General features: G+C 29.3%; 2 protein-coding genes across 3 annotated transcripts; one reads left to right on the forward strand and one right to left on the reverse strand.

Moving 5' to 3' along the window:
- Window positions 1-628: 628 nt before the first annotated feature.
- Window positions 629-1,654, reverse strand: LOC121211442 (uncharacterized). Its single transcript, XM_041084209.1, has 2 exons — window positions 842-1,654; window positions 629-748 (listed from the first exon to the last, which is right to left on the reverse strand). Exons 1-2 carry the CDS (start codon window positions 1,652-1,654, stop codon window positions 629-631), a joined length of 933 nt encoding a protein of 310 aa, XP_040940143.1.
- A 15,737-nt stretch (window positions 1,655-17,391) lies between these two features.
- On the forward strand, window positions 17,392-25,958 carry LOC107934511 (histidine kinase 3). 2 transcript variants are annotated; one of them, XR_005906307.1, is made up of 11 exons: window positions 17,392-18,656; window positions 21,176-21,457; window positions 21,671-21,840; window positions 22,164-22,376; window positions 22,616-22,802; window positions 22,887-22,938; window positions 23,066-23,295; window positions 23,438-23,536; window positions 23,694-24,814; window positions 24,971-25,333; window positions 25,480-25,958. XR_005906307.1 is itself a non-coding variant. In XM_041083069.1 (10 exons), the coding sequence occupies exons 1-10, from the start codon at window positions 18,222-18,224 to the stop codon at window positions 25,212-25,214; spliced, it is 3,033 nt and encodes a 1,010-aa protein (XP_040939003.1). In that variant the 5' UTR covers window positions 17,392-18,221; the 3' UTR covers window positions 25,215-25,334. The 2 variants fall into 2 exon arrangements, 1 of the variants encoding a protein (XP_040939003.1); XM_041083069.1 differs by lacking the exon at window positions 25,480-25,958 and having other exon boundaries at window positions 24,971-25,334.
- The last annotated feature ends 239 nt before the right edge of the window (window positions 25,959-26,197 follow it).

The raw sequence follows: 26,197 nt of genomic DNA on the forward strand, positions 1-26,197 counted from the left end.
ATGTGTTTCTATAGAACTGATCTTTGTGTAGTACAAACCAGTAAAGAATGCAGGCAATTTCTCAACAATTTGTTTATTGCATTGAGCAATACTCATAATTTGAAGGAATTCACAATTTCCTTCGTTTAAAGTCTCAATATGATATCCATTTTGGCGAATATCTTTAAACCTCAATAAATTTCTTTGAGACTTAGGGGAGTATAATGCATTAATAATTTCAATTTTTGTTCCCCTTGGTAATAAAATAATTGCTCTTCCGGAGCCTTCTATAAAAGTTGTACTACCAGATATAGTGCTCACACTTTCTTCTTTCATTATTAAATGAGAAAAATATCTCTTGTCTTTCAGTATGGTGTGAGTAGTTGCACTGTCTGCTAGACATATATTTTCACCATTCATAGCTGATTGCCTTTGCGAGATTATGTTCTTCAAAGAAACAACATAACCACAAAATGTCACACATAATGGTTAAAATAGGTATTCAAAGTTCAAATTACTAAAAGGTCTATAAAACAAAATTATCACATAAAACATAGCACTAGTAAAGGTCATAACATCATTATTAAAGTTGCTAAGTGAAACATAGAGTAGTAGAGGTTTATTTTATTATTTATCGAAATTTGTGGCCTTAATAATTTCCTTCAGGGGTAGAAAGAAAATCAGCCACTTCTAAATGGGTTGCATTGCCATCATCAAAATCACCTTCGCCATCTTTATACACAAGATTGGTTTCTACTTTCTTTCCCTTCTGTTTTATGGACTGCTGATAAAGATCAACTAGATACTTTTGTGTGCGACACATACGAGACTAATGTCCTTTTCCTCCACAACTATAGCATACATGAGTCACATTTTCACCTTTTTCTTTCTTTTCACTGTTACCATTTTTCCGATCCCACTTCTGGTAGGAATGTGAATTTTTAAAATGACCACCTCGACCATATCCATATCTATGTCTGCGGCCACGCCCTTGGCCACGACCACGGCCACGGCCACGCACACTACTATTTGCATGGTGTGTTTCTTTTAATTCTTGCCCATTATGTAAACTCACATTCGCTTCAGGGAATGGAGTAGAGCCAGTTGGGCGTAATTCATGGTTTTTCATTAGCAGCTCGTTGTTTTGCTCCGCCACTAGGAGACAAGAAATTAATTCAGAATATTTCTGGAAGCCTTTTTCACGATATTGTGTCTGCAGGACAACATTATTTACATGGAAAGTTGAGTATGTTTTTTCTAACATTTCTGCATCAGTAATATTCTCTGCACATAAATTCAATTGTGAAGTGATTTTGAACATGGCCGAGTTATAATCACTAACAGACTTAAAGTCTTGCAATCTTAAATTCAGCCACTCATAACGAGCTTTAGGCAAAATCACAATTTTATGATGGTCATATCTTTCCTTTAGATTGGCCCAAAGAATTTGAGGGTCCTTAACAGTCAAATATTCGGTCTTTAGACCTTCATGGAGGTGATAGCGAAGGAAAATCATCGCATTGGCCTTATCTTGTGTACTTTCTTCATTTCCCTCCTTAATAGTCTCATTAAGACCCTTTGCATCTAAGTGAATTTCAACATCTAGTACCCATGATAAATAGTTATTTCCAGTGATGTCCAGATCCACAAATTCGAGTTTTGTAAGATTTGACATTATAAACTATAAGACAAAATATACAAGTCCATAATGTAAAATAAAGCATGTTAATATGCAAATGAAATAACACATATGCAAATGAAATAGATCAACTTGTTACCATTACTTCACCTAAGCGTCCTTCGGCAATCTTTAAGGAAAAATTTGTTGGCCTTGATTTCTTGTATTAGAGACTCGTGCTGATAATGTGTTGTGAAATAATAAAGAAAGAATAAACTAAAATGTGATAGAAGAAAGAGTGTAGAGAGAATATAGAAAAGAGAGTGTATCTTTATATATATATATATATATTTTCATGAGTATATGAGCCTCATATATATAGGGGTTAAAAGTAACTCTCTAATTATTATAGGGCATGTAAAGGGTCATGACCTTTTATCTCCCATATTAATAGGGTATAGGAAAAATCTCATAACTTATGGGGTATAGGAAGAGTTTTATAACTTATGGGGTTGATAATGACATCCACATAAATATTTCATAACAAAAACACATATTTATAAATTAAAAAAATCATAATTATGTAAACAAAATTTAAAAAAAAAACATAAAAGTTGGTAATAAACAAAACACGTACTTGATACTGTGTGAACTGATAACTGATACATATGGATATAAATGCTTAACCACATCTATAAAAGTAGATTTTTCTGTATTTATTAACACTGGCTTGGTGCTTCCGAAAGGAGGAGATTGAAATGCTTAATAGCAGGCAGCTATTGCTCTATATTATGTGAAGCCTACAAAATTGTTGTAAAGCCCAGAGAAGAAATGCAGATAAAATTAAGGAGCCCCTTAACCTTATACAAAACTGAAAATCTGATCCATTCCTTCCACTTTAAAATGGTGGTAACCATGTCATGCCAACGGGGCTTCTTACTTTCTTTGTGTATTATTGGCTTTTATGAAAAATAGATTGTAGTTGCAAACCTTGACTGAGCTGAATAGATCTCATCTCCTCACCATTTATCAGAACAGAATCTGACACCGTTAAGAAGAATTGAAATGATGATCCATGGTTTGAAGTCCGAATAATACCCTATTGTATTCATACAGACATCATTTAGGAAGAACATGATCTGGTCCTTCAAGATTGAAAAGAACAGAATCTGACACCGTTGAGAAGAATTGAAATGATGATCCATGGTTTGAAGTCTGAAGAATACTCTATTGTATTCATACAGACATCATTTAAGAAGAACATGATCTGGTCCGTCAAGATTGAAAAACAAACTTTGTTTCTACTCTATTAATTGGTTGAAACCTGTGTGGCTTTGACGTGATGGAGTGAGTTCTCAATATGTATAGTCACGGAAAAGCCCATACAAAATTCAGGTTCCTAAGGCCAACTAAACCCAAAAGTTTGGTGTCTTAAGAACCTAGTTAGAACAACCCAATGACAAACGAAATCATCTTTGATCTTCAGATGAACTGTGCAAATGGCGGATCGTATGCCTCCATCAATATGGATACATGGATCATTCCTTGATTAAATTACCGTCTCCACTTTTTGCTCATTTCTGGACTCTTTGTTTTTTAAACTAATTCTATAATATTAAAAAAAAATTAAATATCAGATTATTTAGGAGAATGACCTAAAATCTACAGTGAAATTGGGTGCAGTAAAATATGGAAAGCAAAATTAATTTCAGCAGCAAAATATGTAAAATATGATGTAAAAGAAAGGAAAGAAAGAAAATTCTATTTGGGTTTGAAGAGGAAACAAAATTCTAGTTCAATTGGGGAAAGTTGGATTAAATATCTAGGGCTTAGGAATCCTAGGGCAGCAGGAGTAATTTTCTTAAAGTTTTGGGCCAAAATTTAAAGAAAAATTTGAAAGAAACGGTTTTGAGGATGGGGTGGCTCGAACTCAAGTATGCAATGGGACAAAAAGCAAGCTTAATCATTAACTTGTTGCCCATACTTACTAAATATTCACTCCCAATAATGTTTGTTTTAGTGTGATTTTTCATTCTAATTTACTAATAAATAAATAAAAACAAAGAAATGAGAGAGGAGTAATATAACCTAGAACTAGGAAGTGTACCAACTACTTAACCATAAAACCTACATCAATTGCTTGATTATTTATTTCAATTAACTGCTTATTTTTTGGGGCATGACATTGAGAATTATTTTAAAAAACAAACTAATGGTGTGTTTGGATGAAATATTTATAAATAAAAAAAAAACACTAAGGAGAAATTTCATTTACATCAATATTTTCTAAATCATAAAAATGAATTACTTATTTTGGATAAAAATATCAAACAATTTCAAAATTAGTGATTAATTTCAAGAAAGAGTTTCAATAGCTCAATTTCTTTTTTTCAAATTCTAGCTCGTTTTCAAAATTCCTCCTAAATTTATTTTATGTAATAAACATGGTTACACTATAAAATAAAAAAATCAATTTCAAAAATCATTTTTATTTATTCTAATATATATTTTTAAGATTTATTTTATTAAAAATATTTATAATTTTTTACAAAAACAATGATATCCATATTGATTTTTTTTACATTTTTTATTTTTAATATAATTAATTCTTTTTTATAATTTGTGAAATTTCAGCAACCTAATTTTTTTTTAAATCAATTATTTATCCAAAAAACCAATTATTAATGCTAGCATTTTGAATTAATGAATTCTAAAATATTAGCATTTTAAAATTTTCAAAAAATTTAAAATTCTTCATCCAAACACACTCTAAAATAATCTTAATCTATTTTTGAAAATCATAAAAAGATTGTAAAGTTATAAGTATGCAAATTTAAAAAATAAAATAAAATAAATAATTTCTTAAAAAATAAATTTTCTTTGGAATTTTAGGGTTTTTAGAGAATTTAAGAATTTCATGAAAATTTTCAAGAATTTTATGGTATTTTACTTAAAAAACTTGTTTTTTTAAAAAATATAAAAATATATCATAAAAATGCAAAAAAAAATCCCTAAATTTTCTAAAAACCAAAAATTCCAAAAAAAATGCATTTTTAAAATTTTATGAAAAATTGAAGTTTCGCTTACTTATAGATTTTTTTAAATAATATAATTTTTAAAAATAAATTATGATTTTTATGTAATTTTCTAAGTTTTCATATTTTTTGGGATTTTTTTTTTATGATTTTTAGATTTTCTTTTAATGATTTTTATTTTTTTATACGTGGCAGTAGTTTAATTTTTTTTAATGAAAATTGTTAAAAGGAATAACTTGAGTACAAAAAGAAAGTAGAGGGAACAAAATAACTGAAAAAATGGTAAAAGGATGAAAGTGAGAATGTCACAATATTACAAGGGCGAAAAAGAGTATTAAGCCTTTCAATTAATTGTTGCTTAAGTTTTTATTCTCTTGTATTTTTTATTTTTGTTGATGTATTTGAACGTTGAAGTAATCCATTGGTAGCGTGAATTCCATGGATTTGGCATTTAATTTATCTTATTTTATTTTCTTTTCTTTTCCTCCTTTGGTGAATGGAGTAACATAAAATTAGTGCCTTTTTCAATCATCACTACTTTTCTTTGTGATAAAAAATAAAGTCGGTAGAGGCTTGATGGGGTTTTTGATTAGAAGGGTTGCCAATTGATGTTGATTGTTAGAGTGAAATGAAAAGGGCCACGACTCCATCATTGCTGCTTGGATTGGGGTAAAAAACTTTTCATTTAATACCCCAGTGTTGGATATATTCATTTTTTAAAAGTTATTCTTGCATTTAGTGAATGAATCCCTTGAAAATTATACTTAGCTCAGACTATATGTTGAACATTTCCGAGCATATTTTGGGGTACATCTCGCTAGAATTTGATAGCGGTGAATAGACAATGTCTTGATAGCTTTCTTTAGAACCTTATGATTTCATATGTACGTAAAAGAAAGCTATGGGATCACTTGATTATATGACATCCATCTAGAATAAAGCAATTATCTTTTACTGTGGGATATGCATCCCACCATCGGTTTTCCTTTAAAGCCAACCCTTGTAAACAAGGTTTAACTTAACAATGGATTCATTCCAAGCTTGTCTACCTCAGTTACAGGTTGCTATAAATGATCTCAAACACCTAAAGATATCAATGGTTTGCATTATTTGTAAGATATAGCTATAGATTGTTTTTGGACCTCCATTGATGCTCCGATCCATGGTGCTTTGTAATTTAGCTTCTTCAGTCTTCAAATAGTTTCCGACAGTCCATTTTTCAAAAATACTCATGTTTGATCAATTCCAGCTTAGTCTTAAGCAGCCTGTTCTACTTTTTTTTCTCCTTGTAATTCTCTCAGCCCATGCATGTCTTTTTCATTTATTTGACAAGAAATGAAAACGTTTAAGATAAAGTTCATGACCCTATTTCTTTTTTCAAACATGGAGCCGGTATGTATCATATTTAGCCCTTCAATAATTTTAATTTGTCAAATGTTGTTGGTCTCATCATTTGAAGTGAGCTGGTCCATTTGAGTTAACTTTCTGGTGTTATACTACTGTGGTCAATGATGAGAAATGTTAGATTAGGAAATGGGAGCTGCACCCCCTGTTTTGCTATTATAAATCATGTCCCATCAGACAAGTAAACTTTGCACCATGTTTAAATTTACTCTTTTACCTCTTAACTTATGCATGTTTTATATATACACAAACATTATATATACTGTATGTATTAGATATGCCCCTATATACTAAAAATTGTAAAGAGAATGAGATGGCGCAATATAAAGGGATTATGAATGTGATCAACATGCACGATGGCAGATGTTAATCATTCATTGAAGAATAGGTTGGCCTGCAGATTGCGACTGGATTGAGGGACCCATTTGCTAGAATTACCAAATGCTGCAAGTGTATTTTTTTTTCCCTACACCAACCACGGTGCGTGGTTGATCGTCAACCGTGACATGTGTAAAAGGAGGGGAAAAAAAAGTGTTGGATGAGTGGCAGGTGTTGCGGCCGTCATTATCTGCAAATTCCAAGTTCATCTCCTTCATGATGAGTTCCATTATAGGAAAGGCGTGCTGTTTTTATATACCTTTCCAACTATATAGGGGCGCAGTTCTTATGAATTCACTTTTTACTCCTCAAATTGATGTCTCATTTTCGATTCAGTTGCTTACCATGATGAAAAGCTGAAAATTATACAGTCTTACTGTTACATTCGGTTGTTGAAGGTTCCAAGGATGTTGGTCCTCAGGAAACTTCTTACCAAGCTGATATGTTGATGCAATCTAAAAAAAAAAAAATACTCGTATTTATCACATAACTAAATATATGTAGAGGAAACCTTCAAAATAAGTGAATTTTTTATTAAAGATATAAAATATTCATATATGATACTGATTGTCATTCGACGTATACCCGAGTGAGCTGAGAGAGACTGGTTGATGTTCAATCAGCGGAGCAGAGGCCGCACTACTTGTGTTGAAAAGTGGAGGTTAAACAGAGGGAGTTACACAATTAATATTAATTAATATTAATTGTTCTGATGGTATATTAACTTTATGATATCTCTTAAAAGTTTTAGAGAACAAAATAGCACCATTAAATCATAATCATATATATATATTACTAATGAATAAAATTTTAAATATAATTGACCTTAGAAAAAAATTATTAATATATTACTAATTATTATTTGATAATAACCAAAATAATATTAATTAACTATTAATTAGCAAGATAGTGTAGATTCAAATCCTATTATGTGTATATTTTTCTATATAAAATATATAAATCAACAAAAGAAACTATCAAAATAAAGGTTTTTGCATTTTTTGGCTCATGAACTTAACAATTGTTCTTGCATTGAGGCTTGAACTTTTTTTTTATCCAAGTTAATCTTGAACTTGGTAATTGTTCTTATATTAGGGTTTGGACTTTTTTTTGTCTAAGTTAATCTTTGAATTTGACAATTGTTTCCAAATTGGGACTTGAATTTTTTTCCCAAGTTCAAGTCCGATGTCAGAATAATTGTCAAGTTCAAGATTAACTTGGACAAAAAAAAGTTTAGGTCCTAAGATAAGAATAATTGTTAAGTTCAATGATAAACTAGTACCACAAAAAAATTAAAGTCCAACTTAAATATAATTTTCAAGTTTAGATTTTTTAAAAAATGCATTAACCTTCCAAATAATATAATTTACTTTGTAATGATATTTCACCACTATCTAAATAAATTAATATCAAATTAATTGTGACATAAATTTAATTAAATACTTAATATATAATATAGATAAAAAAAAATTTACATCACTTTCAAGTTTCAACCATGTCAAAACATAGCCTTAATCTTTTGACTTGGTGATACAAGTTATTTATGTTAAATTAATGATGTTAGGCTAAAAGGAGAATTAAGGTTTACCAAATTCGCACCAATGTGTCCCCGTAGGCATCTCTCCAATAGACCACTTAATGCGAGCGTGGGACCACTGTAAAAATGTTGTGCACACAAATTTTTTAAATAAATAAATGGGTTTTAGCTGATTATAATTTTAATGCACAATTTTTAATATAAATTTGATAAAGTAAAATTTTTTTTAACGAAAAAAGAAAAACATATATATCTTTGAAATGATAAAATTGTTAAAGCAAATCAAAACTCACGAAAAAAGTCTGTGGATCGTACGATTGGCAATTGCAGCACTGCAGTGAGCTTACACAAATGTTTTAAAAGTTGAAAGGTAGAGAAAACTTGGGTTTAGATTAAAGAGAAGGTGGATGTTATATGCTATGTTTACGGAGCATTAAAAGGCCGCCTAATGTATATATTATTGAAAAAGCAAAATGATTCCTCCACTGTTGAGGATAGCAAGTCGTTGTCAGCACTTTGTTTGGAGGAGGGGGATTGGTGGCAACGCCGTAAACTTTGACGCTTGCTTTGTTCCTTAATACTTGATATTAAGAAATTTGATTTTTCTCATTTAATATCAAATGGTCTTCTTTTCAGTCAAACATTGGGGGAATTAACATCACAAAGCATTGTTTGTCGCTGCAAAAGCATGAGCTTACATTCACTTCACTTTCTTCCTTCTTTTATGCCTTTCCTTCCCAAACTTCACCCTTTCATATATATAAAAGAATGGTGGACACCCACATGCTCCTTTTCTGCATTTTACAAAAATGATTTAATTTCAGACCATAACTACAATCAACATATTCCCTAAATAGGGGTGGCATGTATGACAATGCAATCTAGAAATTTCAAACTCCACGTGATAAGCATGTTAAGAAGCTATGTGATCCAAATGTTTCTTTGGGCTTAGGTTTTAATATATAGACTACACTAGATATAATAATAGTATTAACAAAAAATGTATACAAAATGAAAACATACTCCCCAGTAGTTTGTTTGCAAAAGAGGTGGCCTATCCTGCTCTCCACCTGTACACGAAATTTGAACCCTTTTTTTTGCACTTATTTATTTTAAAATTTATTATTATATTATGATTAAAGATGTTTGTCTCTAGCAGATGAATATTTTTTATTTTTACTTAAGTGTAAAAACAAGACCCTGAAGCATCAAACAAACAACATGCTTTCTATCACATTATTCTTATCTCAAAAGTTTTGACAATGCAGTTTCATCACGCATCCTTATATAATTAAATGTCTAAAACCCCTAAATCTATTATAAATAAAACAAGTGTTAAGTTTTTTTATGTCTTAATTGTCCCTTTTGTGGAATTAAATTATATGTAAAAGACGATTATATTTACCATTTTATAAAAAATATTATATTTTTGATAATTTTATAATCGAATTAGATTTCTGAGTAAAAGTGATATCAATTTAATTAAAACATTAATAGATAATTAATTTTTAAAAAAGTTAGAAATATTTTTAAGAATTTATTATTTTTAAATTTTATTGCTGTCGGTTTAGAACACGTCAAGGAAAGGAGGACAAAGAAATAAAAAAATTTAGGGAGAAGAGAAAAACGGGGCGAAGAGCCACGGGCACAATGCAAGCCTTAAAAACGAAAATAGAATTTCACCAAAAATGAAAAATAGAAAAGCTATAATCATCTATTTCACCATTCAACTTTACAAAAAAAATAATTTTTATTTATATTTTTAGTATTTAAATTTTTATTTTTCATCAAACCATTAATATTTGTTAATTTTGATGATGTGATATATATATAGATGACACATAAGTATTTATTTAATTTAAAGATTTAAAAATTACTAAAATTATTAACAAATATATTTTAATATTTTAAAAGATTTTAAAAATAAATTAAATGTTGACATATTATTCACGTGGCAATTCACATGTATGCCATGTTAATAAAATTAATAAATATTAAATTTTCTATTTAATTTAGAGTGATTTAACAAAAAATGTAAGTTTAATGGGTAAAAGAGATAAAAATTAAATAAATGATTAAAATAACTTTTTTTTTATAAAGTTAGGCAAAAAAATCATTATGCGAAAAGAAAAAGATCAAACTGACAAAGGAAACCTCCTTACTGCATACGTTGCATATCCATGTTGGTAAGTAAATAGATGAAGAATAGCAACCACACGAGTGACACGTAACAAAAACCAATACCCATTCCCCATTTTACGCGTGGAAGAGTCGTATTGGTTGAAGCATCTAAGAAGCGTAATAACAATTGAACGTCACTCTCGTAAATGAACTCTCAGGTAAATCCTATTATTAATGTATTTACATGATGTTTATATATTTCTATTACTAAAATAATATTTGTAATAGGTTTCTTTATTTATGCTTATTATAACAACTTGATTGAGTTGATGTCATAAGTTAATCGGATATCAACTCAAATAGCGTTTGTTATGATGGAAAGTAATCACTTTCTTGACAATTGCAAAGTGATTTTAACAATTAATCTGTTAATTTTTATCTACTTTTCTTAAAATTTAATTTTGCTTTGAGAATTATTTTACAATGAACATGACAATATAATTCTTAAGATAAAAAGCAGGAAAATTTACTTTCTCATATATATTGGAAAGTTAAAAAAATATTACAACAAAATTAACCCTATTTTATATTATATTGGTTTAGGATATTAGTCTAATAATAACTGTTAAAAAAAATACTATTGCCTCTTTCCTACTACTTTATTTTCCCTATTACTTTTGAGTTAAATTTATAACTTAAAAAATAATTTAAATTTTATCAATTAAATTTTATTATTGAATATTTAATTCAAATATTTGTTAAGAATAAATTTTCTTATAAAAATTAGGTACATGATTATTATTATTTTATTTAATAAGGGTAAATTTATAAATTATCATTACATTTTTAAGACAGTACTTAATGAACCAAATGTGATAATGTCACTTTCTTGTGATTTTAATTAATACATTCAAATGTATTCTAAACGTTGTAAATTAACTTTTTTAGCAATTACATTTCAAAGAATCATATTCTATTAGGGTCATAATATGAGAAAGCACCATACGTTACCTAGGTTGAGAAAAGATGAAAAACCTTCACTTCTCAAAATATATTGTATTATTTTGAGAGTATTTTTGTCATACAATATTTTTATATCAAAAAATATAAAATATACACATAATAATATTTAAACTGTTACATCTATACATTACCATTCAATCAAAACCATATTTGATGTTTATATATATATATATAAAATTTTACAACATATTTGTTACATAAGAAAAAGTATATATAAATTTTGATTAAAATATGTCATAGGTCCCTATCCTCTTCACAAATTTAGAAATTAGTTTTTATACTTTTATTTTTAGAAATTTAGTTCCTCTACTTTTGAGATTTCAAAATTAAAGTCTAGTTGTTAATATTGTTAAATTCTTTTTTTTTTTAATTTTGTTGGTGTAACATTCCGAAATTTAAAAAAAAAACTCATTTAAAAGCAGTATAATTAAAATAATGATGATGTAATGAACTTGAATTTAACAAAATAATCTTAACAATTTTAATAATTATACCTGAAATTTGAAACCCGAAAAATAAAGGGACTAATTACTTAAAAATAAAAATATAAAAACTATTACAAAGAGTATTATATTTTAACCTATAAAATTTATATATAATCAAAATCAAAATTTGAATTCACACCACCGAAACTATGTTAATTTAATGGCTCATTTATTTTAAAAAATTCTTTTAAAATTATAGTTTAAACTAGTTAATTTAAAAAATTAAAAAAATATTAAAAAGCATAAGTATCTTTATAATAAAATTTAAGTTTTTTAATCTTTTCTAATTAAATTGATATTCAACCATTGGTGAAATTAATTTAATCAAATAATTGACATCAATAAATATAATTTCAAGTAAATAATCATATATGAGATACAGTTAAATGGTTATAATTAAAATAAAAACATAACCAAAATATATTAACATAAATTTATATAAATAAAATCAATATTTAAATTTTATTTTGGACGAAGTTTAAACCTTAACCATTTCAAACTGCGATACGGCTAAATTAGGGGTAAAGGCCATTTTTTTTCTTATTAATTAGGCTTTTAGGCTGAATTTTTAAAAATTTAGGGTAATTATTTGATTTTTTTAATATAATTAATTACATTGGTCAGATGTTTAAATGTTAGTAGTTTTATCCTTTAAGTCTTAGATTTGATTCCTCTCCTACTCATATATTTATATTATTTCATTTTGTTTTAAGTTTTTTTTTATATTTTTAACATATTAGTTTAATTGGTTAAATGGTTAAATAATGATGATTTCATCATTTAAACTCAGGTTCTATTCCCCTCTTTTAAACACATTTATAATTTTTATTTTAAGTTGTTTTAAGCTATTTTTTATTTGTAATTAATCAACATATCAGCTTCGTTTTTGTATCTTTGTATGCCATGGTTTCTCTTTTTGTGAATTGATGGAGAATAGTTCTATTACACCGTAATAATAGCTGGTACTCTTAAGTACTTAAAGAGTCAAGATTCCCTTGCTCAGCTTAGATAAATATATACTCTTTAAATTTCTCTGATCTGGTATTTTCTCCTCACATTCAATTCTTACACAGCCTGTGTTTTAATGTTTTATTACAGGGCTATGAATACAGGAGATAAAAGATATGGGACCAAAGGTTTAATGGAGAAATAGAGGTTTCTTCTCGCTTTAGTCATCTCAACTTGTTTGCGATGGTTTTGATTGGTCCTAGTAATTTTATCAACTCGAGTATTTGCTTAAATCATTTTCAAATGATAAATTAAAAATAAAAAATTTAAAAATTATATATTTATTAATTAAACATAAAAAGAGAGCTTAAAATAACATGAAATAAAAATTATAAATATATTTAAAAGAAGGGAATAAAACCTAAGTTTAAAGGATAAAATTATTTTTATTTAACTATTTAACCAAACGAGCTGATATGTTAAAGATACTAATTAAAAATTTTAAATTTTTTTTAAAACAAAATGAAATAAAAAAATATATAAATGTGAGTGGAAGATAAATTAAAACTTGAGACTTAAAAAATAAAATTATTAACATTTAACTATCTAATCAAATTAATTAATTATAATAATAAAAAAGTCAAAAATGATAACTTAAAGAAAAAATTAATTAATCATAATAAAAAAAGTCAAAAATTATAATTAAAAAAAAAGTAAGTTAATCATTTTCTCTAAAATTAATCTATTTCCTTAAATTTTTAAAAATTCACCTAAACGCCTAATTAATTAAAAGAAACTGCTTTTACTCCTAATTTAACCTTGCGATACATTACATTTTGATTATAATAATATTTAAACAAATTCGTATATTTTTGGCTGTATGTTTGTTTTGTTTTTGTCAAAGACAAGAAAGAAGTGGGTAGCGATGGCCTAATCAATCATCTCGTTTGGTGATATTGCCTTGATTAATGTGCTTTCCTTTTCGCCACCGCTTTTCTACTCTATTTACTGTTTTGTCACCCTTAAGCTTTCTTACAACATTGCCCCTCCTCTTTTTCTTTTATTTATTACAACGTTGAATTAATGATATTATCTATACATGCAAAGTGGGTGAGAAACATATTTTATTTATATTTTTTTCTAATTTATTGATATAATGGTTAAAATTTTATTTATAAATTCATGTTTATAAAATTTGTATATGAATTTAAATTTAATGTAAAATTTGATACATGAACTTTAATTTAGTGTAATTATACACATGAAACTTAAATTATGGTTCATATGTATACATAAAACTTAAATTTTAAGTCAATTGTATATATTTAAAGAAATTAATATAAATATTTATTTTCATATTGGATTAACATAATTATTTGTGTATGAAATATATCAACTTAAAATGGTGATAATTCAATAATATTGTTAAAAATTTGTAAAGATTGAATCAAATTAAAATTTCATATAAAAACTTGTAAAACATTGCACATTAAATCAAGGTTGGTGCCTTAAATCCATTCTAACATGTATTTAATAGAGGAGATATTTTGCCAACATTTATCAAATTTACAAACAATTAGTTGGTTTTTTCAAAGAACTGGTTGTGTAAGGTAGGTTTCTAGAAATGTTATGAAGGGGTTGGAGGAAGTTGGTTACAACTACATTTTCTTCTTTTTGGTGGGGTTTAACTTTGTGTTTTAAACTTGATAATAAAAAAGTCGTTGAGGTGTCACTCCTACTAATAATTATTACGATTTTGGGGCCTAAATTTGCTTTTTTTTATCAAAATTTATTTCCATCTTCTTTCTCGATTTTGATAACAATAAGATTTAATTAATAAATGAGTAATTTTATTTAGTGATAATTATTTTTTAAAATTTTAAAATATATATCCTTAATTTATTCATTAATTATTATACTTTGAATTTGCTTATTATGTATTTTTTTACTGAATTAATCTTTTACATCAAACTCAATTTTAGTTCTATAGTTTTTATATATTTTAATTTTTTATCTATTTATTATTAGAATCTAAATCATAGTAGAATCTTTGATAATATTATTTTTTTTTGTCCAGGTTTGAATCTCTATCCAATATATATATTATGTTTTTAGAAATATATAAGTTGATATTAATTTTGGATATTTAAAAATACTCATGCAATTATGGTAATAATAGTTCTAATTTAAAAATAAACATTCATTTAAATAAACCCTATTTGTATCAGTTTAGTTTATCAAATTTCTTTTAAAAATCTGGAAAAACGTCAAATAGTATTTTAAAGTTTTTTAACCTAATTCAACAAAATTTTATATTTTGATAAATTATATAAAATTTTTATTTTATTTTATTCAAACAAATATATTTTTAATAAAAATTCAAATGAATATATTTAATTATTATGTAAAATAAAAAATAAAAAAATGCTAAAAATCAGGAGAAAAAAATCTGATTTATCATTCTTCTATTGAAAATGGATAAGAATAACGTAGAATTATAGTTTAATACAATTTTTTTTCTCTTCTATACCTACCTTTTTAACTCAAAAGTACTATTATGGGTATCTAATGCCAAAATGGGTAAAAAAGGATGATGTGAATTGCTTATAATTTGGTTTAATTCAGAGGGTACTTTTGTCAACATAAAATACAGCCATAGTAAGACAGAGAGATGACCACTTGGCGTGCAGAAGTTGTCCACTCGAGGCGTTGGTCATTGATGAGTCCATACATAGCGATGTGAAAACAAAGTATAGTTAAAATAAACCATTTAAAAAATAATAGGTTAAAACCTGCCATAAATTTCTATTTTGAAATTTTGTGATTATATTTTTAATTCTAGCAATTCAATTAATTTATTTTAAAATTATAAATTAAATTATTTAATATTTTTAAGATTATTTTGTTAAATTTAAATTTATTATAATGTTATTTTTTTAATTATAATGTTATTAAATAAATATTTTTATTTTAAAATTATCATATCAATACATTTAATAGTATTAACAATTATACCTAAATTTTAAAATTTAAAAAATAAAAAATTAAATTTTTAAAAATAAAAATATATGAACTAAATTTCAATTTTATGAATAATACAAAGATGTATAGTAAATACAATGGATGGGTTTGGTAAACAGAGTTTTAAGTTTTCTTTTAGTTGATTTTGGCACAAATAAAAGATTAGGTAGTCAAACCCTCTAATTGTAATATTTAGTGAATTGAGGTTTGGAAGAGCTTGTTGAGCTAAAACTTCCAAAACAAAAAAAAAGTAAGGATGGACAACTTTTCCCACAACTGAATGAAATATGTTGAATGACATATATAACCATGCTTACTCAAAAATTACTCCATTTGTCACATGCTCTCAAACATAATAAGGGTGCTAAGATATAAGTAATCTCCATTTTCTCATTTTCATTTTCACCTCAAAAATGTTAAGTAAATCTAAAAAAAAAACTCCACCGTAAATATACAAAATGCAAGTATGAAATTTTATTTGCAATATAATTTCATCCATTAAGATTAGTTTTTTTATACTTTTAAATTCTTGTACTTTTTTTGGTCTTTATTTGTCAAAATTTTTTCCTCCTTGTTAGTCGATTTTTTCTCCATTTTTGCCCCTATAATTTGAATTTTTGGTCCTTATAATTCTATTTTTTGGGTCCCCATAGTTCGTTTTTTCGTCCCTGTAAGTCAAAATTGTTTTTTTTTTAAATTTCAAAAATATTTATTAATTAATTTCCATAATGATTATAATTCCTTGATAATAGTGTTTTATTTCAATAATTTTATGCAATAAATACTAAAATATTATAAACAAATAAATACTTAACAATAAAATGTGCAATGCTCTTATTTCTCATTTTACAAATATCAATTTCCAGCTAAAATTTATCAAATAATTTTAAATAAATAGTCAATAGAATTAGTTGATGAAACTAGTACAATTAGCGGAATGAATTTGGTTATAGTGATAGCAAAGACAGTGATTTTTCTTATTTTATGCTAAGTAAACCTTTTCAAGTTGGGACAAACATTATTTAGACAGGTTGTCTGTAACAGTTAAAAAGTGTAATTTCCTAATTTACTTTACATGTTATAAAATTCAACAATTTAATTTATATATATTTGACAATTTTCTTATTTTGTGCTTTTAATTACACCTTTTCTAAATAAGGAAATCACATTTTTCATATATAGACTACTACTTTACATGTTAAAATTAATGAAAAAGGGTTAAAATGTTATCTAACAATATCAACATGGAAATGCCAAATAGAATTAAGGCATCCAAAGAATTTTTATAATCAACATAAATTTTGCAACATTTATATTTACTCAATTTTCATTAATATTATATCTATTTGCATTGATATTACATATAATTAAGAGTTATTATTTGATATATTATTAGTAAAATATTTTAATTTTAAAAATAATTTTAAATCTTTTTTAATACGTAAAAATTTTATTTTTATCACCTTCTAAATAGAATTTATATTAATCTTTAAATCTTATTTGTGCAATTTAAAATTCTAATATTACGATGTAATAATATGAGAAAAACTTATTAAATATATAATAAAAAATAATTAATATAAATTTAAATATTAAAATAGAAGGATGAGGAAAAATTCTGGTAAAAGGTAAGAATTTTTTAACATAAGTAAAAAAAATATCTTTATTAATTTCCGAAGAAAAATAATAATTTTCTGAAAAATAATTATTGAGTGCTATAATGCCTAGTATTAAATTACGACCGACTTAATACATTAATGTTACTAATTCGTAGCCTTAAATATGTGAAGAAAAGAAAGGAAAGTATAAAATATTTAATTAATCATTCAAAAAAAACATTGAAAGCATTTTTTTAAAAGAAAAATGAACAGCATCTTACGTAAGAAATGAAGGTGAAATTTTAGTAGTCTTTATATGAAAAATGTGAAGGTGGGAGGTCAATGGAGATAGTGGGGGTGTGCTAGCAGACATTTCTAACATCATATTCTTCTCATCTTTCTTTCACAGATTCCTCCAATCTTAAACGTCCATGAATCCACTCTTTTTAGGTTCTTTTTCCGTCAACTACAGCAGCTGCAACTTGCAAGGGCAGTGTCAGCTTCGATAGTACTCATAAAATTAATCTTATTTTAGCAGTAAGTTCTGGGGTCAAACCATAATATACCCACATCTTCCTGCTTGAATTTTTTTTTTTTGGAATTTTAGGACTTTCTTTCATATAAAGACTAGATTTCCTGTCAGGTTGTTTTGCATGGGGGTGAGGTTAAGCTTGTTTTTATTGATTTGATGTGTGAATTTGGAATCTTTGTTTTCTGGAAACTGGTTGGTATTTAAGAGAGGGGAAATAAACTCTGTTTTGAAGTAGAAACTGAGAATCTTTGAGGAATTTTGTTTGCTTCTTTCTCCTTGTGGTTATTGAGAAAAATTTTCTTATCTTCTTTAGTCTGGGTCTTCTGTTTTGCCATTCTCAATTGCTGGATAAGATAGCATCTTTTCTTTCTCTTTTTCTTTTTCCCTTTTCCTTTGCTTTCCCTTACTATCTAAAGCTACTTAAAATTCATCTGTCCTGTAGTCAATTTGGAGCTTACTGGGTTTTTTTTCTTCTTATCCCCAAGCCTCTTCATTTTCTGGTGATGTTTCAATAGATTTGACAGTGGGTCTATCGGTTTTGGATGTTATGTTGCTGGATAGCTTCTATGATGTCCATGAACTGTTTGATCAATTGTCAATTTAAGTGCACCGAGGCTAGTCTCCTTGGTGATAGCCGTACCAAGATGTGGTTCAAATGCTGGGATATAATCTCAACTTATAGTTTCAAGATCCACCATCACTACTACCAGTTTATTGGTTCCAAGAGAGTTAGCAAAACTTGGTGGAGAAAGCTCTTGCTTTCATGGGTCATTGGTTGGACTGTAGTCTCTATTTGGATCTTCTGTTATATGAGTTCTCAAGCTACCGAAAAGAGGAGGGAGACGCTCGCTAGCATGTGCGACGAGAGAGCTCGGATGTTGCAAGATCAGTTTAATGTAAGCATGAACCATATCCAGGCTATGTCAATTTTGATCTCAACTTTCCACCATGGCAAAAACCCTTCTGCTATTGATCAAGTAAGCTATATCCGCTTCTCCTAATTTTTAGTTAGGATAATAAAACTAGTTGTGATAGATAATTATGCATTTTTTTCTCGATTCAAAGTGATTATGCATTTGTTGCGCTTGATTCCATGTTTACGCTCCTGCTTGCTCGATTCAAAGTGATTATGCATTTGTTGTGCTTGATTGCTGTCGTTTACTCTTCTTTGTGGCGTGCTTGATTCAAAGTGATTATGCATTTATTGTATTTGATTGCCGTGGTTTACTGTAACACCCCTATAACCGACCAGATCACCGGGTTAAGATATCGGGATTCTACATTTGTTGCCGAAGCAACAATACTCAAATTCATTTTTATTCTGAGTCATATTTAATCAATTCGTTTAAATATTTTCACATGTATTAATCATTCTATCACTTATAACAATTTCATAACATTTCAAATTCATTTACTATTATTATTATTATTATTTTCTTTTCCTCCTCTTCCTCCTCTCAATTTCCAATCCTTTATGAATATATATATTAGAATTTTAACTTTTAGTATAACATGCTTATATGAACAGTAACAATATTTTTACTATTTACTTATGTGTTCATATTAAGGTTGTGCACTTGTGTCATGGTCATTAAATTATTTATATTTTAAGCTACATAATTCGAAATTAAGATCTGCTTAATGTTTTTGAAACTAGACTCAAATATCTTTTTATCATAAAATTTTCAGAATTTCTACTTTAGTCAATCAGTACAGTAAATTCTTCAAAATTTCTCCTGTTCTGCTACTTGACAGTTTCGACTTTTCTTTACTAAAAATTAATTATCTCTGAATAAGGGGTTTGGATGACGTTTCCGTTTGTTTCTCTTAAAAATAGACTCGTTAAGAATTTAAACGTATATATTTAAGACCCTAATCATTTTTGTACAATTTTTGATAATTTTCCAAAGTTAGAACAGGGGAACCTAAATCCATTCCGACCTTGCCTCACAAGAATTAATATATCTTAAAATCTACAATCCGTTGCTTTCGCTGTTTCTTTTATACAAAACTAAACTCAATAAGATTTAATTTCATATTTGATTCAACCTCTAAATAGATTTCTACCATTTTTGATGAATTTTCAAAATCAGAATACTGCTAATGTCTAAAATTATTTTAGTGCAAAATGTTGATAACCAAGTTTATAACACTCTTCTTTTCATTCTTTACAATATTTACTATCATTTCCTCTTATTTCCCTTCACTAACATATTAAGAATATAAAATTTTATATAAGAAAACTCTAATAACCTCATTTTTTAGCTTTTTCAACAATATCAAACTTAAAAACATATTTAAATTTTGATGTTCTTGTCTTATTGATTTCAAACTTTACTTGATTTTCTCTCCTTCAGCTTCTATTTTTTTGAATCCAAGGTAATATTCTTATTACTCATAGTCTTTTTATCACTTTTCTTTATGGAAATTCCTTGAAATTCGAGGGAAAAGTGATAAATTTATGGTGGAAGGACTAAATGTAAAAAATGAAAACTTCTTTCTTCACCAAGAAGTGGCGTGAAAAGGTGGAAGGAAAGATGAAAGACATTTTTTTTCCCATATTTTCTTAACTATTAATTAATAATAAAATATCTTAAAATAAAATAATAATAAAATATTCAAACAAATCAAATTTCAACACTAATCCTTTGATTATCATGAAATTTATATTGATTGAGAAATGATCATTTTATCCTTCAATATTCTCCACAATTTTTTTTTTGAATCATCACTTAATTTTTCTAAGATTACAATTGAGTCCCTCGTACTTTTTTTGCTTATTCAATTTGGTTCTTATTCATCAATTTTTCTTATTTTCCATATTCTTCCACCATTAAGATATTTGCACCTATTGGCCTTTCAAATTTTTCATATTTATACTTTTAACCTTTGAAACTCTAAGTATTTACACTTGGGCCCCAGAACTTTCCACATATTTATGATTTAGTCCCTACTTTAAATTAATGCATCAGATCATGCTTCTCAATTAAATCTTCTCTAACATCACTCAGCTTCCTCTTTTATCACCTTCATTTCCTTATTTCAATTTATCAAAAACACAACTCGATTTATCAATGCTTTTATAATGTAACAAATTTTGGGTTGTTTCATTTACTCTCTTCTTTATCGTGCTCGAGTCAAATTGATTATGTTTGTGTTGTGCTTGATAGCTATGGTTACTTTCTTCTTTGTCATTTGCTTGATTCAGTGTGTTAATCTTGCTGCACTTTTCTTAATTTAGGATGAACTCATATTTGGCAATTTACTCACCTGATGTTTTTGGTTGGCTATATAGTTATAGTTTCAACCAAAATTGATACTTCCGAATTTTAGTTGAATAAGAATCTTGTCAACTGGGTAGCCATACTTGCTTCAAAACATTGAATACGTTTTTTAAAGCTTCTTAGACTAGAAAAGATCTGAGTGGTTTTAGTTGTGGATTATATGATCATTTGTTTTTTAGTCAACAAAGGGAACTCACTTTATGAACCTGCAGATGACTTTTGCAAGGTACACGGAGCGAACTGCTTTTGAAAGGCCCCTCACAAGTGGTGTGGCATATGCTGTAAGGGTGCTCCACTCTGAAAGGGAACAATTTGAAAAGCATCAAGGATGGACTATTAAGAGGATGGATACACTCGAAAAAAATCCTGTTCATAAAGATGACTATAATCCTGACCTCTTTGAACCATCGCCGATTCAGGAAGAATACGCACCTGTTATCTTTGCACAGGATATCATATCACATGTGATTTCTATTGATCTGCTGTCGGGAAAGGTGAGATCGTTTAATATTCCAAAAGGTTTGGTTTTCAGTAGCTGTAGCCAATACTGATAAATTGCACTTTTTCTAAAGAAAAATGGTATAAAAGAGAACCGAATTAAGTATTTTCTATCTCTAAAGAGTTTTGGCACTAGTTGAATAAAGAATTTTGAATTCATTCATTTATAATATTCAGTTGTGAATCTTTAATTTTTTGGGATTCAACAGGAAGATCGCGAGAATGTATTGCGTGCAAGAAAATCAGGAAAGGGGGTGCTGACAGCTCCTTTTCCATTACTCAAAACAAATCGTCTTGGAGTTATTTTGACATTTGCTGTCTACAAGAGGGATCTTCCCTCGAATGCAACTCCTAATGAGAGGATTCAAGCAACTAATGGGTATGTTTTCACTATGAACAAAAGTAGGAATATTTAATCAATGTTTCCATATATTTTGCAGAATTAGTAGGAAGCTGAATGCCTTAGGCTTCCCATCTCTAAAATGCACAAAACAGATAAAAGTTGTAAGAAGAAATCTGATAGCTTAAGGACTCTAAAATGATCATATGCATCAATCATTACATTTGCCATGCCGAAAAGATGAAACAAGCTCTTTGTTTTTTTAAGAAAAGGTCCCCGATGTGATGCTCTAGTTAATGGCTTGGATAAGATGATCACATTAGTTATTGAGATGTTACTTAATACCATCATTGCTCGATCAGATATCTTGGTGGAGTGTTCGATGTCGAGTCACTTGTGGAGAAGTTGCTACATCAGCTTGCAAGCAAACAAACAATACTTGTCAATGTGTTGGACACAACTAATCGATCTTACCCTATTAGTATGTATGGCTCAAACGCATCAGATGATGGGTTGGAGCTTGTCAGCCATCTTAATTTTGGAGATCCTTTCAGAAAGCATGAGATGCGCTGCAGGTAGTCCATCAATCTTGGATCACCTTTTGATCTTGGTTTCACCTTCTCTTTGATATGGGCTTCTATTGTTAGCTTTCAACCCATTTCATTTCAACATAAATTCAGTTATTTCTTTGATAACAAATGATTTCTGTGCCTTTGCAAGTGGATGCCAACCTTTACATAATTTTCACTGTTACATGTCCCTTAAACCAGGGTAACTCGGACATAACCATGATCTAATTTTGCTCTTCCTATAGGTTTAAACAAAAGCCACCGTGGCCGTGGCTAGCAATAACCACTTCAATTGGCATCCTTGTGATTGCATTACTTGTTGGGCATATATTTCATGCAGCTGTTAATCGAATTGCGAAGGTAGAAGATGATTGCCACAAGATGATGGAGCTCAAAAAACAGGCTGAGGCAGCTGATGTCGCCAAATCTCAGGTATATGACACATCTGATCTATATCCTATGTGTTCAGGCCTGTTACAGATATTTGGTCCTAATTACTTGTAACTGTTTTTTCAGTTCCTTGCTACTGTTTCACATGAGATTAGAACCCCAATGAACGGTGTGCTGGGTGAGTCTAAACATCCATTTATTTCTCTGAATTTATTTGCATGCAATAATGCTCAGAAAATTAAATCAAATAACTAGTAAAGAATAGAGTTTACTTAGCCATGACAGTGTGCCACTTTTTCTTACAGGAATGTTGCATATGCTTATGGACACGGATTTAGATGTTACACAACTTGATTATGTCCGAACTGCCCAAGCTAGTGGAAAGGCTCTGGTTGCGCTTATAAATGAGGTTTTGGATCAGGCTAAGATCGAATCTGGTAAGCTAGAGCTCGAGGAAGTGCAGTTTGATCTACGAGCAGTCTTGGACGATGTCTTATCACTCTTTTCAGGGAAGGCTCAAGACAAAGGAGTAGAGGTGAGATACCTGTATCTCTATGACTCACCACCTTCCTTCCACTCTCTTCCCTTTTTCTTTCTCTTTCACCCTTTTTGCGGTGTTCATCCAAGAGTCTTAACATATATTTTATTTTGTATAATTGATTTGCGGATGAGTGCAGTTGGCAGTTTTCATTTCAGATCGAGTGCCTGAGACGCTAATTGGCGATCCCGGGAGATTCAGACAAATCATCACCAATCTCATGGGAAACTCAATTAAGGTATGTTGTTGGTTCTCCATTTAATATATAAACGAAACTTGTTGGAATAAGTTTTGTCAAATCAATTAATTCTGACTTGTGGATGCTTCGATTTAAGTTGGGTTTGATCTTAATTATGCTTTAGTGGCATAAACTTATCATTTGCTTACTGGTGTAGTTCACAGAGAAAGGGCACATCCATGTTACGGTTCATCTTGTGGAGGAGGTGATTGATTCAATAGAAGTTGAGACTGAATCTTCATCAAACAATACCTTGAGTGGTTTTCCAGTTGCGGATAGACTCCAGAGCTGGAAAGGATTTAGAACTTTCAGTCAAGAAGGATCCATTCATCCTTTCTCTGACAGCATTAATATTATTGTATCAGTTGAAGATACAGGAGAAGGAATCCCTATAGAAGCACAATCTCGTGTTTTCACACCTTTTATGCAAGTGGGCCCTTCTATTTCCCGAACGCATGGAGGCACGGGCATCGGACTAAGCATAAGCAAGTGTTTGGTTAATCTAATGAAGGGAGAAATTGGTTTTGTTAGCATTCCCAAGATTGGTTCTACCTTTACATTTACTGCTGGTTTCACCAGTGGCTCTTCTAGTTCGAAGGAGTACAAAAGCCAGCAAATCAACAACCAGACTAACTCAGTTTCCTCAGAGTTCCGTGGGAAGAGAGCATTAGTTGTGGATCCTAGATCTGTCCGGGCCAAAGTGTCAAGATATCATATCCAGCGGTTGGGAATTCATGTTGAAGTAGTTTCCGATTGGAAACAAGGTTTATCTAGCATAAGCCAAGGTGGTAGTGCTTTCAACATGGTTCTCATCGAACAGGAAGTTTGGGATCAAGATCTAAATGGTTCAGCTCACTTCATCGATAACTTGGAGAAAAGAGCTATTACTACTCCGAAGGTATTCCTTTTGTCCAATTCTATCAGTTCTTCCCGAGCAAATACTACTACGTCTGGTGTTTGTAACTTGACCGTCATCCCGAAGCCCTTGAGGGCTAGCATGTTAGCGGCATCTCTACAACGAGCCATGGGTGATGGGAACAAAGGGAATCCTCGTAATGGGGAGTTACCTAGCTTATCTCTTCGGAATCTTCTTCCTGGGAGAAAAATTCTAATTGTAGATGACAACAACGTGAACCTAAAAGTAGCTGCTGGTGCTTTGAAAAAATATGGAGCTGATGTGGTTAGTGCTTCAAGAGGAATGGAAGCTATTGAACTGCTTACACCGCCTCACCGGTTTGATGCCTGTTTCATGGATATCCAAATGCCTGAGATGGATGGGTATGTATCCCGTGTTGCTTTTAGAACTTCCCTATAAAATTCTGATTCAGAAATTGAGTTTCAAAATCTTACAAAATAAGACAAAAATAATATTTTCTAGTTGGTTTAATTGGCGTTGAAGTTGCCTTTACAATGTCTTATGTTTGCATTTTACAGGTTTGAAGCTACAAAGAGAATTCGGGATTCGGAACAAAATATCAATGACCGTATTCACTTTGGAGAATTATCAGTCGAAACTTATAACAACATTTCAAACTGGCATGTACCAATTTTGGCTATGACGGCAGATGTTATCCAGGCCACACATGAGGAGTGCCTACGGCGTGGAATGGATGGATATGTATCTAAACCATTTGAAGCCGAGCAATTATACCGGGAAGTTTCACGATTTTTCCATTAGGCATCAGATCAGAATCGGTTGGAAGGACTTCTGTGCATGACTTGCTGATGGCATCAGTACAACCGCCCCTTCTATGGCATGCTTTGAGATACCTTAATAAGTCGCAATTCTTCCCAAGAGTGAGTTGCCTCCAACCTTGGTTTTTAGTTTCTTTCAGAACCTCAAGAAACCATGCAATTATTTCTCAAACCTTAACAAAATCAAACATCATGTTTTTCTTTTTCACCAATCTCTTGACATCTTGCCATGAATGATGTTCTTGCAGGAAAAAACGTGTTTTTGTAGCAGGGTGTATATAAAATCATGCTTGGGTATGGGATTTTCTTGTATTCTACAAAGCAGTTGACAAAGGTTGTAGATCCTTTTTCATTTTTGCCTGTAAAGTTGGTCACGATCACAAGCCTTCCAGCAGGGTTGGTGAATTCAGATTTCTGTGCAGTAAAAAGAAAAACACTGATTTTAACTTAGGGTAAAAACAAAATTACCATATTGAAATGAATGGAAGAAAATCATATTCCTTTGAGTGTATCAGTATCTCAGCATCCCCGGGGGGGGGGTGGGGGGAGGATTGAGTCTTATACATTAATTAATGCTCCAATAAAATGATTGGTCAGTACCTTATTCAGATTTAACAAATTGTATCATGTTCATCTATGTTATCTTATCATAATTGGTGTTAATGTATATTTGGAGCAATGGTGTATATTTATATAGTGTTGGTCGCTGTTTCATTTTGGTGTTGTATTTGTATGGTGCTATTACGTTATGTTTAATATGGTTGGGTCTAATGTTATTAATTTTTCAAGTGTTAGTATTGTCATATATGTAGGCATTATCTTACGCAACAATTTATGAAGAAAATGAAGTAAGATTCTTTGAAAATTTTGTGTGACTGAATTAAACACAAATTTCTTCTTATAAGGTCTCTGCTAATTTGTTTCCTTAGTCAAGGTTTACTTAGGCATAATTCAAGGGAAATGTAA

This window comes from Gossypium hirsutum, chromosome A12 (genome assembly GCF_007990345.1).
Source record: "Gossypium hirsutum isolate 1008001.06 chromosome A12, Gossypium_hirsutum_v2.1, whole genome shotgun sequence".
Taxonomy (NCBI): domain Eukaryota; kingdom Viridiplantae; phylum Streptophyta; class Magnoliopsida; order Malvales; family Malvaceae; genus Gossypium; species Gossypium hirsutum.